A 12,621-nucleotide genomic window follows, 5' to 3' on the forward strand; every position below is an offset into this window, starting at 1 on the left:
CTTTTTTACAATGAATAATTCATATTTAATGGAAGACTTTTTATGATTATATGTAGAAACAATATGAGTGCTTAATACAAATCAGCTCATTAAATATTTGTTGACTGGATAATTAGAGCTAAAATTTCCTATAAATTAAAATCCTTATTTTAATAATATAATTGGAAGAATTTGGGAGTCATTTTGAAATTAAAAGATTTATAATATATACTTACATAGCAAGAATTTTGTACCTGGAGCTTAAATTTTAGTAAAAAAGTGAACATTTTGCACAGTTAGAACTGGATTCACATTTAGTTCACCTTCAAAGTAGTTATGATTAGAAACATACATTCAAATAAGGGTTAATTAAGTCTTTAGTCTTTAAGAATTCTTTCACTAAAGGCATTGTTAGCTGTAGGTTGTGTGGGTGATGTTGGATTTGAAATACCGGTTTCTAGGAGGAGCCAGCATAGTACTTTGTTCTGTCTTCATCTTGCCACTCTATAGGATTTTTGGGATATGTAAGGATTACATAGTCTAGCCCAATCTGATATGTGAAACATGAGTTTATTTTAAAAAATGGTAGTCTTCCTCAAAATATTGGATGTAAACTTGTGTTTGGAATAATTCTTAAACACTTTTGTCTTTCAAGAATTGAGCATTCTTTTTTGTTTACTGTTAGATAGCTTATCCTTTTAGTGAACTGATTTATATTCAAGACACAGGGTAGGTAACCGATACATATTAAAAATTTTTCATAAGATCTTGGTTTTATGATAGATTAAAACCATAGGAAGTCTATAATTTACTTTATAAGATCTTGGTTTTATAATAGATTAAAACCATAGGAAGTCTATAATTTACTTTATAAGATCTTGGTTTTATGATAGATTAAAACCATAGGAAGTCTATAATTTTCTTTTCTAGTGCATATTAGTCTTTATCAAATTGTTAATATGTTACAGTGACAGCTTCTGTAGAGCGAGTTCCACATTACTTACTCTCCTCTGTTTTTAAGTCCAGAGGATTTTTTTTTTGTGTGTTTCTACATAGTCTTATCTAGGAATTTTGAGAGGTTATGGGCTTTAGAATCTGGGTCAGAAGAGAGGCCTAAGAAAGAATTTCTAAAGAAATTGGCACTCCTAAGCTATACTGTAGATAGAGCATTGGATCGCAAGGTCGGCGGTTCAAACTCACCAGCTAATCCTTGGAAACCCTATACAGGGTTGCTATGAGTTGGAACTGACTCGACAGCATTTAACAACAACAAAGGTATGGATGGTTTTTCTTAAATCTTGTAGACCTAGTTTACTTGGATACAAGCCTAATTTTGAAAGCTTGTGGAATTCCTGTCAGCATTAACTGTGTGTCCCCCCTTAAGAAAGAAGAAGGAAAAAAATAGTGTTTTGGATGAGGGAGAAAGAGTTAAAGATACAGACTATATAGTAAGATTTGGGTCCCTCTCTACTATCATTCTCATGCAGGGAAACAAACTTCTCTGTGTTCTCTAGCATGTTTTATATGGTTGGGAAAATCAGCCCATGACAGTATTGAGGGAGATCTTTGCGATGATAGAATTGTTATGTATCTTGATTATTATTATTGTTGTTGTTATGTGCCATGGAGTTGATCCTGACTCACAGCGACCCTGTACAGGGTTTCCGAGGCTGAAATCTTGATGGGAGCAGAAAGCCTCATCTTTCTCCTACGGAACAGCTGGTAGTTTCCAACTACTGACCCTGAGGTTAGCAGCTGGATTCGTAACCACTATGCTACCAGAGCTCCTTATCTTGGTTATTAGCCAAGTGATAAAATCACAGAGAACCATGTCAGTTTCTTGGTTTTGATGTTGTACTATAATTACATAAGCTACCACCTTTGGGGGGTACTAGAGCTAGACCAGTTCACTCTGTACTACCTTCGCAATTTCCTTTGTATCTATAATTATTCCAAAATAGTTAAAAAAAATCAGCCAAAGAATTTTTAGTTGTTTATGTGTAGAATTCTACAGTATACTATACCATTTCTTTCAAAAGCAAAATTATTAATAAGCTATAGTTACAGTACCCTATCTTCCACCCCCATAGTTTAATCTAGCTATACCTTGTTCATCATCACTTCGCTTACATAGGGTGGTCAACTATTCAGATTGCCTGTGATTTGCAGAGGGATTTCCTGTGGTAAAGCTTGGGGTAGCCTTGGGCAAAGCAGGATAGGTTGCATCACCCTGTTTATGGAAGACATTCACTGGAGAGAGGCAGCCTTGGGCTGTTACTGATAAAGAGGCTGCTTACCTGTTTGTGGTTCCACTGGACTCCCTCCCATCCTAACTGTCAGAGGCTGGACTTTAGGTCTATGTGTACTAATATTGTTGGGAGTATTTCTTGAAGCTTGTGTCTGCCTTTTCACATCTAAAATGTTTCTCAACTTTAAAAAAAGTCCTGTAAACTTTTAGATGTTTTTATTTTATGAATTCCATGACTTTTATTTTAGCATTGCCATTTTTCTATTGTTAATTGTATTGAATTTTAAGATACTCATATGTAGATATAACTACTCACATCAAAGAAAACTATTGACAGCTTTTTGAAATATCCTTTGATTAAAAAAACAAATATATATTACTATTTATGAGTTGGTTTTACTTACTGATGTAGAGGAATGCAGATTTCAAATCCAGCATCCTTAAGGCATGAGTTTTCAAGTAATAAGTATAAACTAATAGAAATATCTGCTTTCTGTTTCTCTCTGCACTGTGTGCTTTTATTCTTTGATCTTTGAAGTTCTCTTAAAATCTCAGAAGCTTAATGTGATTTTATGTATAATGTGTTTCTAATTACCGCTAGTACCAGTTGCCATTGAGTTTATTTTGACTCATGGCTACCCCATGTGTGTTGGAGAAGAACTGCACTTCATAGCAGTTTCAAAGGCTGATTTTTTTTGAAGTAGATTGCCAGGACTTTATTTTGAGGCAACTCTTCAACTTGAATTGAATCGCCAATCTTTTGGTTAACAGACGAAGTCGAGCATATTAACTGTTTACATCATCCAGGGACTTCTGTTTACCAAGACAACTGAAATGTTCAAATGATTATGGACAATTACTAATATGACCTCTGCATAAGGAGTTATTAGGTCCCTAGTCCACAAGAACGATAAAGTACAATGGAAACTTGACCTATATTGTGTTATACGCAATTACTCATTTTTCTCTGTGTATTTGGAGTTGCTCTGTGTATTTGGAAAAGAAAGAAGAGAAAGGCAGAAGTACATACAGGAGAGAAAATAAAAGTGCAAAGTTGCTTTATGTGGGGGAGGATGGATCAGTGTTCTCCTTTTCATATAAGTTCTTAACCTTTTTTGAGTCATGGATCTTTTGAGAATTAATTGAGAACTTTTTTGAGTTCATGCCAAAGAATAATGCCATTGTGTTTCTGTATGTGACTCCACATTAAGAATCTCTGCTAAAATGGAATATAGGTAGGCAAATAGGAACTTGATTGAGTGAGAGAAAATCATAACAGTCTACTTTTGAATAGCAGTTTACTGTTTAGGATGCACGTTGGCATAAGTTCCTATTTGACCCTTTAATAACTTTAGAAAGTGGTTTTACAGATTTCTTTATTCCTAATTTAGATTCAGTAGTTGAGGCACTAAGGAATTTAAAAGACTTGTGCAAATTCACGTGCTACTTAGGTAGCTTATATTTTGAGTTGGCAAGGAAACATACTTATTGAATGCCTGCCAGAGGGTTAGGTCCTGGGCCAGACAATGTGGCAGAGATGACAGTGTTTGCTTGAAGAGCAAGCTCATAGTCGAGGAGTGCAGTCTGACTTGTAAATATTTAGTGTCAACGTGCGTATCTTTGCTTTTTATTGAAAGCTCTTTTTAAAAACTGCCATGTTGGGTTTTGGGGAATATTGAAGAAAAGTGTGTATTCCAGGTTTTAAAACTACCTTGATCATCGAAGTTATTCTATAAAAGTTGAGTGTCATAACAAAACAGGATTTTTAGGGAATAGGCACAGACTGTAGGAAGAGAAACGTAAGCTTAATGTAACGAACCTGATACCCTTTCTAGTGTTCATTGCTGGCGAGGGCCACTAAGTGAAATTGCTGACAGTTTAAATTGTGCTCCAGACTTGTAGTTTTCTATTCAAAAGTAGAAATCATTGACATAAATGTAAAGAATAATTTTGTGCTTTTGTTTTGAAGCATTTTTTTGAGATAACTGATGATCAATTTGACTTCCATACTTACTGCATGAGAAAAATGACCCTTCGTGCCTATGTTGACCTTTTGAGGTTAGAAGATATACTCAGAAGACATGCCTTTTATTTCAAGGCTGCTAGATCAGCAATTGAAATATACCTGAAATTGTATGACAGTCCTTTAACCAACGAAAACAAACAACAAGAAATAAACTCAGGTAACTGAAAAAGAATTTACTTGAAAAAATTTTTTGAAGATAGCACTGAATTTCAGAATTAATAACTAATGATCCAATGTCAGATGGGTGTGAAGACATTTTATAACTAATGTGCTAAAACAATAAAGTGTGTGTGTGTGTGTGTGTGGTGGTGGTGGGGGTCTTAAAAAAAAAATGGGATGCTATTCTGTAGCTGATGTGTGTAAATCACCTGAGTGGAATAAGTAGCATTTGTTTTCATTTTTACCTTGAGTAAGACCAGTTCAGGAAAAATGGAAATATCTACAGACTGGGTTCCTTTTCTTTCTTTCTTTTTAAATTCTAACAAAGTAGCTTTGGGCCCCATAAGGGAAAGTATATATTCTTACCTCTAGTACCTACGTCATTGAAAAGAAGAATGCCACTGAGTGGATCTGTACAGCTGGAATTCACGGAAATGTTAACATTTATACCAGTATTTGAGAAAAGTAGCGTGGAGGCCAATTTGTGATCTTTTATTCCTATATTCTGAGAGGGTAGTTAGCATTATCAGCCTGATGTTATAGTTTGGTGTCTGAGACTGAGAAGGGTGAAGGGTAAAGTTGGGCATTGTGTGCCAGACAGAGTTGGGGCTAGAACTGGTTAGTTGTAGTCAATCAATGCAGCATTTACTCATTGACTTTTTTATATGCCTGGTTTGATATTAATTGCTGGGAATAGCCTCTCTCCAACCCCCAACTTCAAGGATATACTAATACATATAAGAGTATTTTTAAAATTTTGTGGAAATAATTACATTAGTTTCCCCGTGAACTTTTTGATGTCTCCTTGTAATGGTCACAGAGGACTGTGAGGAAAAATGGAAATACTGCCTTAGTAAAATTTTGATTAATTTGGATATTAATAGAAAACCTGTCAGCCAAAGAACTGAAGAAAATGCTTAGCAAGCAGAGAAGAGCTCAGAAAAAGGCTAAATTAGAAGAAGAGAGAAAGCATGCAGAAAGGGAACGGCAACAGAAAAATCAAAAGAAGAAAAGAGATGAAGAAGACGAAGAAGCCAGCAGTCTCAAAGAGGAATTTATACCTGAAAGATTAGAAAGGGTGAGATAAATTTACTGTCTGTATGTTTTTAGTAAAATTTGTTACTGGGATCAGTCCTGGCTATAAATGTGATTTATTTGTATTTATGAACTAGAAAGTATTTTAAGTGTTTCAAGGTCATTTATGGTAAATATCAATTGTCTTTTAATGAAAATATACAAATTTTGGCACATGCAAATTCTAGGAGTCATTCTTATTGTGGTTGGTCGAAAAATGATCATCAAAGATGCCCAAATTCTAACCCCTGGAACCTGTGAATGTGGTGTGCCTTACATGGCAAAAGGGAATTTGGTTGACTTGGAGAGTATCCTGGATTATCCACATGGGCCCAGTTTAATCACGGCATTAAAAGTGTAAGAGGGAAGCAGAAGAGGAGGTCAGAGTGATGCACTGTGAGAAGTACTCAACTTGCTGTTGCTGGATCTGAAGATGGAAGAAGCGGGGGTCACAAGTGGGGCAGTGCAGGCAGCCTCTAGAAGCTGGAAAAAGGCAGGGAAATGGATTCTCCCGTTATGAACTGCCATTGAGTCAGTTCCAGCTCATAATGAGCAACCCTGAGTAGGATTTCGCAGGAGTGGCTGGTGGTTTTGAACCACTGACCTTGCAGTAAGCAGTCCAGTGCTTACTTTAAAGCACCATACCAGGACTCGATTCTTTCTCGTGGTTGTGGTGTGCTGTGGAGTCAGTTCAAACTCATAGTGACCCACTCTGCGCAGTGTTTCCAAGGCTGTACATCTTTACGGGAGCAGAAAGCCTTATATTTCTCCTATGGAACCACTGGTAGTTTCTAACTGCTGACCTTGACCTTGAGGTTAGCAGCATGGGATTCTTCCCTAGAGCATTCACAAGGTAATGCAGTCCTGCTAGCACCTTGATTGATTTTCCAGGTGAGACCCTTGTCAGAATTTTAACCTCCAGAAGTATTGATTAAAGTCACTAAGTGTGGTAATTTGTTGCAGCAGCAATAGAAAACGAATACAATTGCCTGTTAACATTAGAAGCATTTGAGAACTCTTCCTGTTGTGGAGTACTGATGTGAGGCTGTAGGATAAACATTGGATCTAACCGCAAGTTTGGCGGTTCAAACCCATTAGCTGTTCCTGGGAAACCCTATATACATTTGCTGTGAGTTGGAACTGACTTGATGAGAGCAGTTAATAACAACAACAAACGTTGTAGGCATGTGCCATAGAGTAGATTCCGACTCATAGTGACAGTACTGTGAGCTCTGTAAGGCAGTGGTGGTGGTGTGCTGTGGAGTAGATTCTGACCCTGCGTAGGGTTTCCCAGGCTGTAAATCTTTACAGGAGCAGAAGGCCTCATCGTTTCTCCTATGGAACCACTGGTAGTTTCGAACTGCAGACCTTGAGATTAGCAGCCCAGTTTGTAACTACTACGCTACCAGAGCTCTTTGAGCTCCCAGATAGTAGTTTTAAAATAAAAAATTTTGCTGCTTTACCTCTTTATTTAAAGAAAACTGGCTAAATTCTGTTAGATAAATGTTAGCATAAGTTTTAGGGGAAATTTTACTTGTATTGCTATTTTTAAAATAAAATATTTTTTCCTTTTTGTTTCAAAATAGGTGGAAAACCCATTAGAAGAGGCAATTAAATTCCTTATACCTCTTAAGAACCTTGTTGCTGATAACATTGACACTCATCTGTTAGCTTTTGAAATATATTTTAGAAAAGGTAATAAGTAGTAGTATATTGGTAACCACGTTCAATGTCATATTTGTCAGATCTATTTTTGTTCCTTAGAGTCCTATTTAATCTTCTGCAAAAGCTCTTAAACCTTTTTTCCTTGGTTCTTTTCAACTTTGGTGGATAATAAATTAGAATATTGCAATTATGTCCATTTTAAGAATAGTTTGAACGGTCATACAGATTAATAGTTACCTGAAGCAGTCCTTCATGGTTTTTAATATTTTCCTTAGAAAATAAAAGTTACCTATGATAAGAAACCCTATACAGGATTGCTTTGGGTTGGAACCGACTCGACGGCACTTAACAACAACAACATTATAAGAAAAGTCAGCTTTGAGTTTTACTTACAAATCTTTTTATAGAAGAGGTAACATTTTGTTGTTGACTTTCATATGAGGCTAGCAGAAAGTAAAGAAAATAACATACATAAATGTTGAGGTCATTATTTTTATCTTTTTCTTTTGATCCAGGAAAGTTTCTGTTGATGCTGCAGTCTGTCAAACGAGCTTTTACTATAAATAGTAATAACCCATGGTTACATGAATGCTTAATTAAATTTTCTAAATCTGGTAAGTATTAATAGGTAATTTTTGAACTGTTTGAATGAAGATATAGCTAGAAATTAAATATGCTAGTAAAGCAGTACTAGAAATTGGTTCATTTTTAGACTAGGATATATCTTTATACCAGAGGTATATAAAATAGGTCAAGCTTAATAATAACAAAAAACACAAAAAAATACGAATTTTTTAAAAGCCTGATCTAACAACAAAAATTCCAATTATTTTCTTTTTATAGTGTCTACTCATAGTAATCTTCCAGACATTGTTAGCAAAGTTCTCTCTCAGGAAATGCAGAAAATATTTGTCAACAAGGATTTGGGAAGTTTCAATGAGGATTTTCTCAACTATAACTCTACCTCTCTTCAGCATCTACTTTCAGGTTTGTATTTAGCTCCCAGGGTTAAAATACTTTTAACACTAAAATGTGAAGTGAAGCATTTGAAAAGGTCCTCATCCTCAGTTATCAGAGAAAAGAAAATATATACCACTCATAATTTTTTTGATCCTTCAAATGAACAGATGTTTTTGTTGTTTGTGGAAAGATGTGGTGAACAAGCACTCTTAGACCTAGTGGCCTCGAGTACATTGGCACAGACACTTGGGAAAACAGTATATTGGTCTTACCACAATTATTTATGTCTCTTGATTACAGTTTATTTATAATTACAATTATTTGTGTCTTGATTTAGCAGTCACTTTTTGTAAATAACTCCAAGTAATTAATTTCAAGCACAGTAATAGCTAAGTACAATAATGTTATGTGTAAGTATGGAGAATAGAAAAAGGAAACATGTAATGTCTGTCCAATAATATGAGCAGCAGTGTGGTAGAATTGTAGGATGGAATACCAAATAGTAATTTAAAATGTTTACTTAAAGGGTTTATAATAACAAAGAGAACTACTTTTATAACATATAATATAATCTCAGTGCTGTGAAACTGTGCATGAGAAAAAGACAACGGAAGTATGTACCAAAGCTTTAACAGTTGCCTTTTGGTGTAGTGGTTATGAGGTATTTATTTTTTGTGTGTTTTTATTGCTTTCTTTTTTTACCTTGTGTATTTATTTATATCCTGCCTTGTTACAGGAAGGATTTTAGTTTAATGTAAACTCATAACAAGATGTAATAAATTATAATTGGACAAAAGATTGTAGAAAAAGGATTTGGAGACACAACAAAGTGCATACTACAATTACACTCCCACTGTAAGCCATATATTAAATGTCTTAACCAAAGCTTTCTTATCATAAAGAGAAATTTCCGAGTTCTGATCCCTGGGTGGTGGTTATATGCTGTGGAGCTAGTTCTGACTCATGGTGACTGCTTATAGGATTTCTGATGCTGTAAATATTTATGGATTACAAGTCAGGCTACTAACCCCACGGTCAGCAGTTTGAAGTTACCAGTTCTGTGGGTGAAAGATGAGGCTTTCTGCTCCTGTAAAGATTTACTGCCTTGGAAACCCTATGCAGGGTCGCTGTGAGTTGGAACCGACTCCACAGCACACCACCACCACCAAATTTACATGGGAGCAGAAAGCCTCATCTTTCTGCCAGGGAGTAGCTGATAGTTTTAAACTGCTGAATTGCTGACGTTGTGATTAGTAGTAGCACTATGTTCCTTAGTTCTGATACCTGTGGGGTGAAAATTTAATTCCTTTGAAAAATTATAATGCTTCTTGGTAGTAAGGGCAGATAAGAATTTCTCTTTAAGAACACAGGACAATAGAAGAAAACATTTCTTAAGATTGTGGGCAATGTCTTTCTAAGCATTATATGAAACTCTCAAGGGGAAAAGATACTTTTCACCACATAAAAATGAAAGCATTATGAAGTTAAAAGACCAAATACATAACTGACAAGAAAGATAATATACATGGAGCTCTGACTTACTCTGGGTTGTCTAGAGGAGCAAAACCAGTGAAATGTATATATTAAGAAAGACATTTACTTCAAGGAGGAAATGGCTCACGGAACTGTGAGGGAATGGTTCATGCAGTTGTGGGGCTGACGAGTCCCAGATCTGTGGATCAGATGACAGCTTGGATTTGGGTTGTTTTAAAATTGTGGCCCCCAGCTGTCAATGGGGTGTCACTGAACAGGGAGTTGGGAAGAGAAGTCAGAACTGGCTCTTAAGAGCTGGTATAGCCTAGTGCTGATCAAACACTTGGAAGCATCATTACATCACTGGTCAGTGTATTATCAGATCAAAGCTAAGGACTTTGGAGTTTATTTTTAAATATCTTGATATTTCAGGTGCTAAAATGATGTATTTTCTGGACAAGTCAAGGCAAGAGAAAGCAATTGCTATTGCCACCAGACTGGATGAAAGTATAAAAGATAAAAATGTAAAGGTAAGCTTTACCAGGACACATCCTTACAATATGGTTCTTAAGGGGGCCTTCAGAGTTATGCCTGATGGCTCTAGGCAAGCTGAGTGTTTTTGGTTTCCTTTTCCTCCTGTATAAGATGGAGATGAAAATGCTCCCTACCAGGGAGTTGTGCAGGGTTAATGGAAACTACAATGTGAAGTGCATTGTGCCTGGCACCTGGTCAGCACTCTCTAAATAAGAACTGTTGTTACTCATCAAAGATACTTGTACTTCTGATCACAGTTTTAGAGATTCACTTTTTTAGGCAAGTTTTCACTGCCTTTTTTAAGGCTTTGCAAAGTTGAATTTACATGTTCCTCTGTTGAAGAACATCTTGTGATTATGTGCTGTAGATAGCAGGAAGTTCATTTAGACTGGAGCCATGTTGTCTTTCTCTTGGTTTTATTAATAGTTAACAAGTTGTATCTTTTGATTAAAGTGATTATTAACTGAGCCTTTAAAAAATATATTTTTCCCCCTTTTACCACAGATTTTAATAAAGGTTTCTGAGGCATTGCTTGACGGCAGTTTTGGAAATTGTAATTCCCAATACGAAGACTACAGAACTGCCTGTCATAAACTGTTTCCTTTTACATCTGCTTTCCTACCTGCTGTGAGTGAAGTTGACAGTCATCGTGCAACACTGAACCACACAGCTATTAACTATGATGTTTTGGCAAATGAAATTTGAGATCTAATGAAAAGTTGTCTTCCCTAGACTTCAAGTCAGGGTTTCTTTTCCAGGGTGTATTCTCATGTAGATATGGACTGAAATAGTTGGATAGAATTTTTAAATGGAGTATTCTTTACCTGACTCTGCCAATTTCATCAGCATAAGTTAGAATGACCTGTTCATACTTGTACTGTTTTCTTGTTATCATTGCAGTAGGTGCTGCCACTTTTGTAAATGTGATTTTTTTTTTTTTAATGTGATGTTTTCTTATTACAGCAAGTTACCACAGTGCCACAATATTATTTTCCTTAGATTTTGGTTTCAGGATTGGTGATTTGGTCCATCTTACTGGTTTGTTTTATTGCTGTTTAGTTGCTTGCTTTTTAAATGAAAGTACATTGATTTTAAGGTGTTAACTCTATGTTAAAAACAACATGGAACCCATCTTGGTAGATAATAATGGTTTATTTACTTAAAATGTACTTTAATTTGCCTTTGTTTCCCCCACCTTAATTTTTGTAATATCCATTAAAAGAATACTTTCTGGTTGAATAAGGGTACTCCATCCAGTTTTAGTAGATAAGTTAGAATGTGAGAATTGGTTTACCTCGGTCCTAGAACCTCACTGGTAAATTGCTTGCTTCTCTAATTCTTGCCTCTTCGAGACTCACAGGCAAGAATTATGCTTTTTTGACCAAATTGCTTTGAGTTTGAACAGATAATTTATATCTGAGCGATGTGCTTCAAGGAGAAAGCAGAACAGAAAGAATATAAATTAATGAAATGTTTTACAGCCTTGCATTAACTAGTAAATGCATTCTTGTATCCCTCAACAAAATGAGTTTAAACTATTGTTAGTGTAACTACTAAAATATAGCATTGTTGACCAGTGATTTTTGAGGGGATAGCTTTTTGTTCTGTCTTGTACAGAAAACAGTAATGGAATCATTCGGTGTGTTTGTGTGTCCTCCACTATGTAAATATGTCCATAACATTGAGGCTTCCCTTTCTGGAGAATATAAATTCAAGAAGGGAGATTCTATTTAGACAAAAAGTTCTCATTAAATTGGTTTCCTTTACTCTCATTGCTGGAGATTCCTAATTATTGAGAGAAGTCTCACTGTAAAATAATGCCAAACTATATAATGATGTAATAAATTATTTTGTACAAAGTTGCATATTTGTATGTGTGGTTTGTTCTTATCAGAGTACTTTTTTTCAAAATATTCTTTGTTGAAATAAAAGCTTAAGCATCTTCATCTTTTCAAGTTTACAAACAAATGTGACTTTCATAGCCAAAACCAACTGTCTTCAAGTCGCTTTTGCCCCGTGAGGGTTCCAAGGCTGCCAGAGTTTGCAGGAGCAGACAGCCGTAGCTTTCTCCCTTAAAGTGACTGCTGGATTCAAAGCCACCACAGAACCCACTACACCACCAGGGCTCCTGGGTAAGTCTCATCATCACCTGCCAAATACAGTCTGCTGCCACAATGACTTGGTTTCGTTTCTGGCATTTTAATGATTTTAGATCGAGTCAAATTCATCATTAAATGTCCTGGTAACTGTGCAATTCATCATGTTACTTTTAGCAAGATGCTATTTGCATACAAGATGTCAGCTAATCAATTATAATACAGAATTTGTGCTTTCTACAACAGCTTTTTAAAAAAGTATTACAGTGGGATCGATTTGAGTTTCTGACTTAATGGGATGAATATAGTAGAGATGTGAGGGGTAAGGTTCAAGGTACACAGTGGGAAATAGGGAAGGCAGAGTAACTGATGAGACAGGGAATTTAGGTAAATCCAATAGTGTATCA

The 12,621-nt window shown here is 35.7% G+C and overlaps 1 protein-coding gene across 1 annotated transcript in view; it reads left to right on the top strand.

The window, feature by feature from the left end:
- NAA16 (N(alpha)-acetyltransferase 16, NatA auxiliary subunit) overlaps window positions 1-10,879 on the top strand; it is a 74,615-nt gene extending 63,736 nt beyond the window's left edge. Inside the window, exons 14-20 of the mRNA XM_006837607.1 lie at window positions 4,197-4,410; window positions 5,297-5,490; window positions 7,073-7,181; window positions 7,667-7,765; window positions 7,995-8,138; window positions 10,017-10,114; window positions 10,623-10,879. Coding sequence (XP_006837670.1) covers window positions 4,197-4,410; window positions 5,297-5,490; window positions 7,073-7,181; window positions 7,667-7,765; window positions 7,995-8,138; window positions 10,017-10,114; window positions 10,623-10,823 — 1,059 coding nt within the window. The 3' untranslated portion in view covers window positions 10,824-10,879. The remainder of the gene's footprint in view (window positions 1-4,196; window positions 4,411-5,296; window positions 5,491-7,072; window positions 7,182-7,666; window positions 7,766-7,994; window positions 8,139-10,016; window positions 10,115-10,622) is intronic.
- The last annotated feature ends 1,742 nt before the right edge of the window (window positions 10,880-12,621 follow it).

Source organism: Chrysochloris asiatica, unplaced genomic scaffold (assembly GCF_000296735.1).
Source record: "Chrysochloris asiatica unplaced genomic scaffold, ChrAsi1.0 scaffold00022, whole genome shotgun sequence".
NCBI classification, from domain to species: Eukaryota; Metazoa; Chordata; class Mammalia; order Afrosoricida; family Chrysochloridae; genus Chrysochloris; species Chrysochloris asiatica.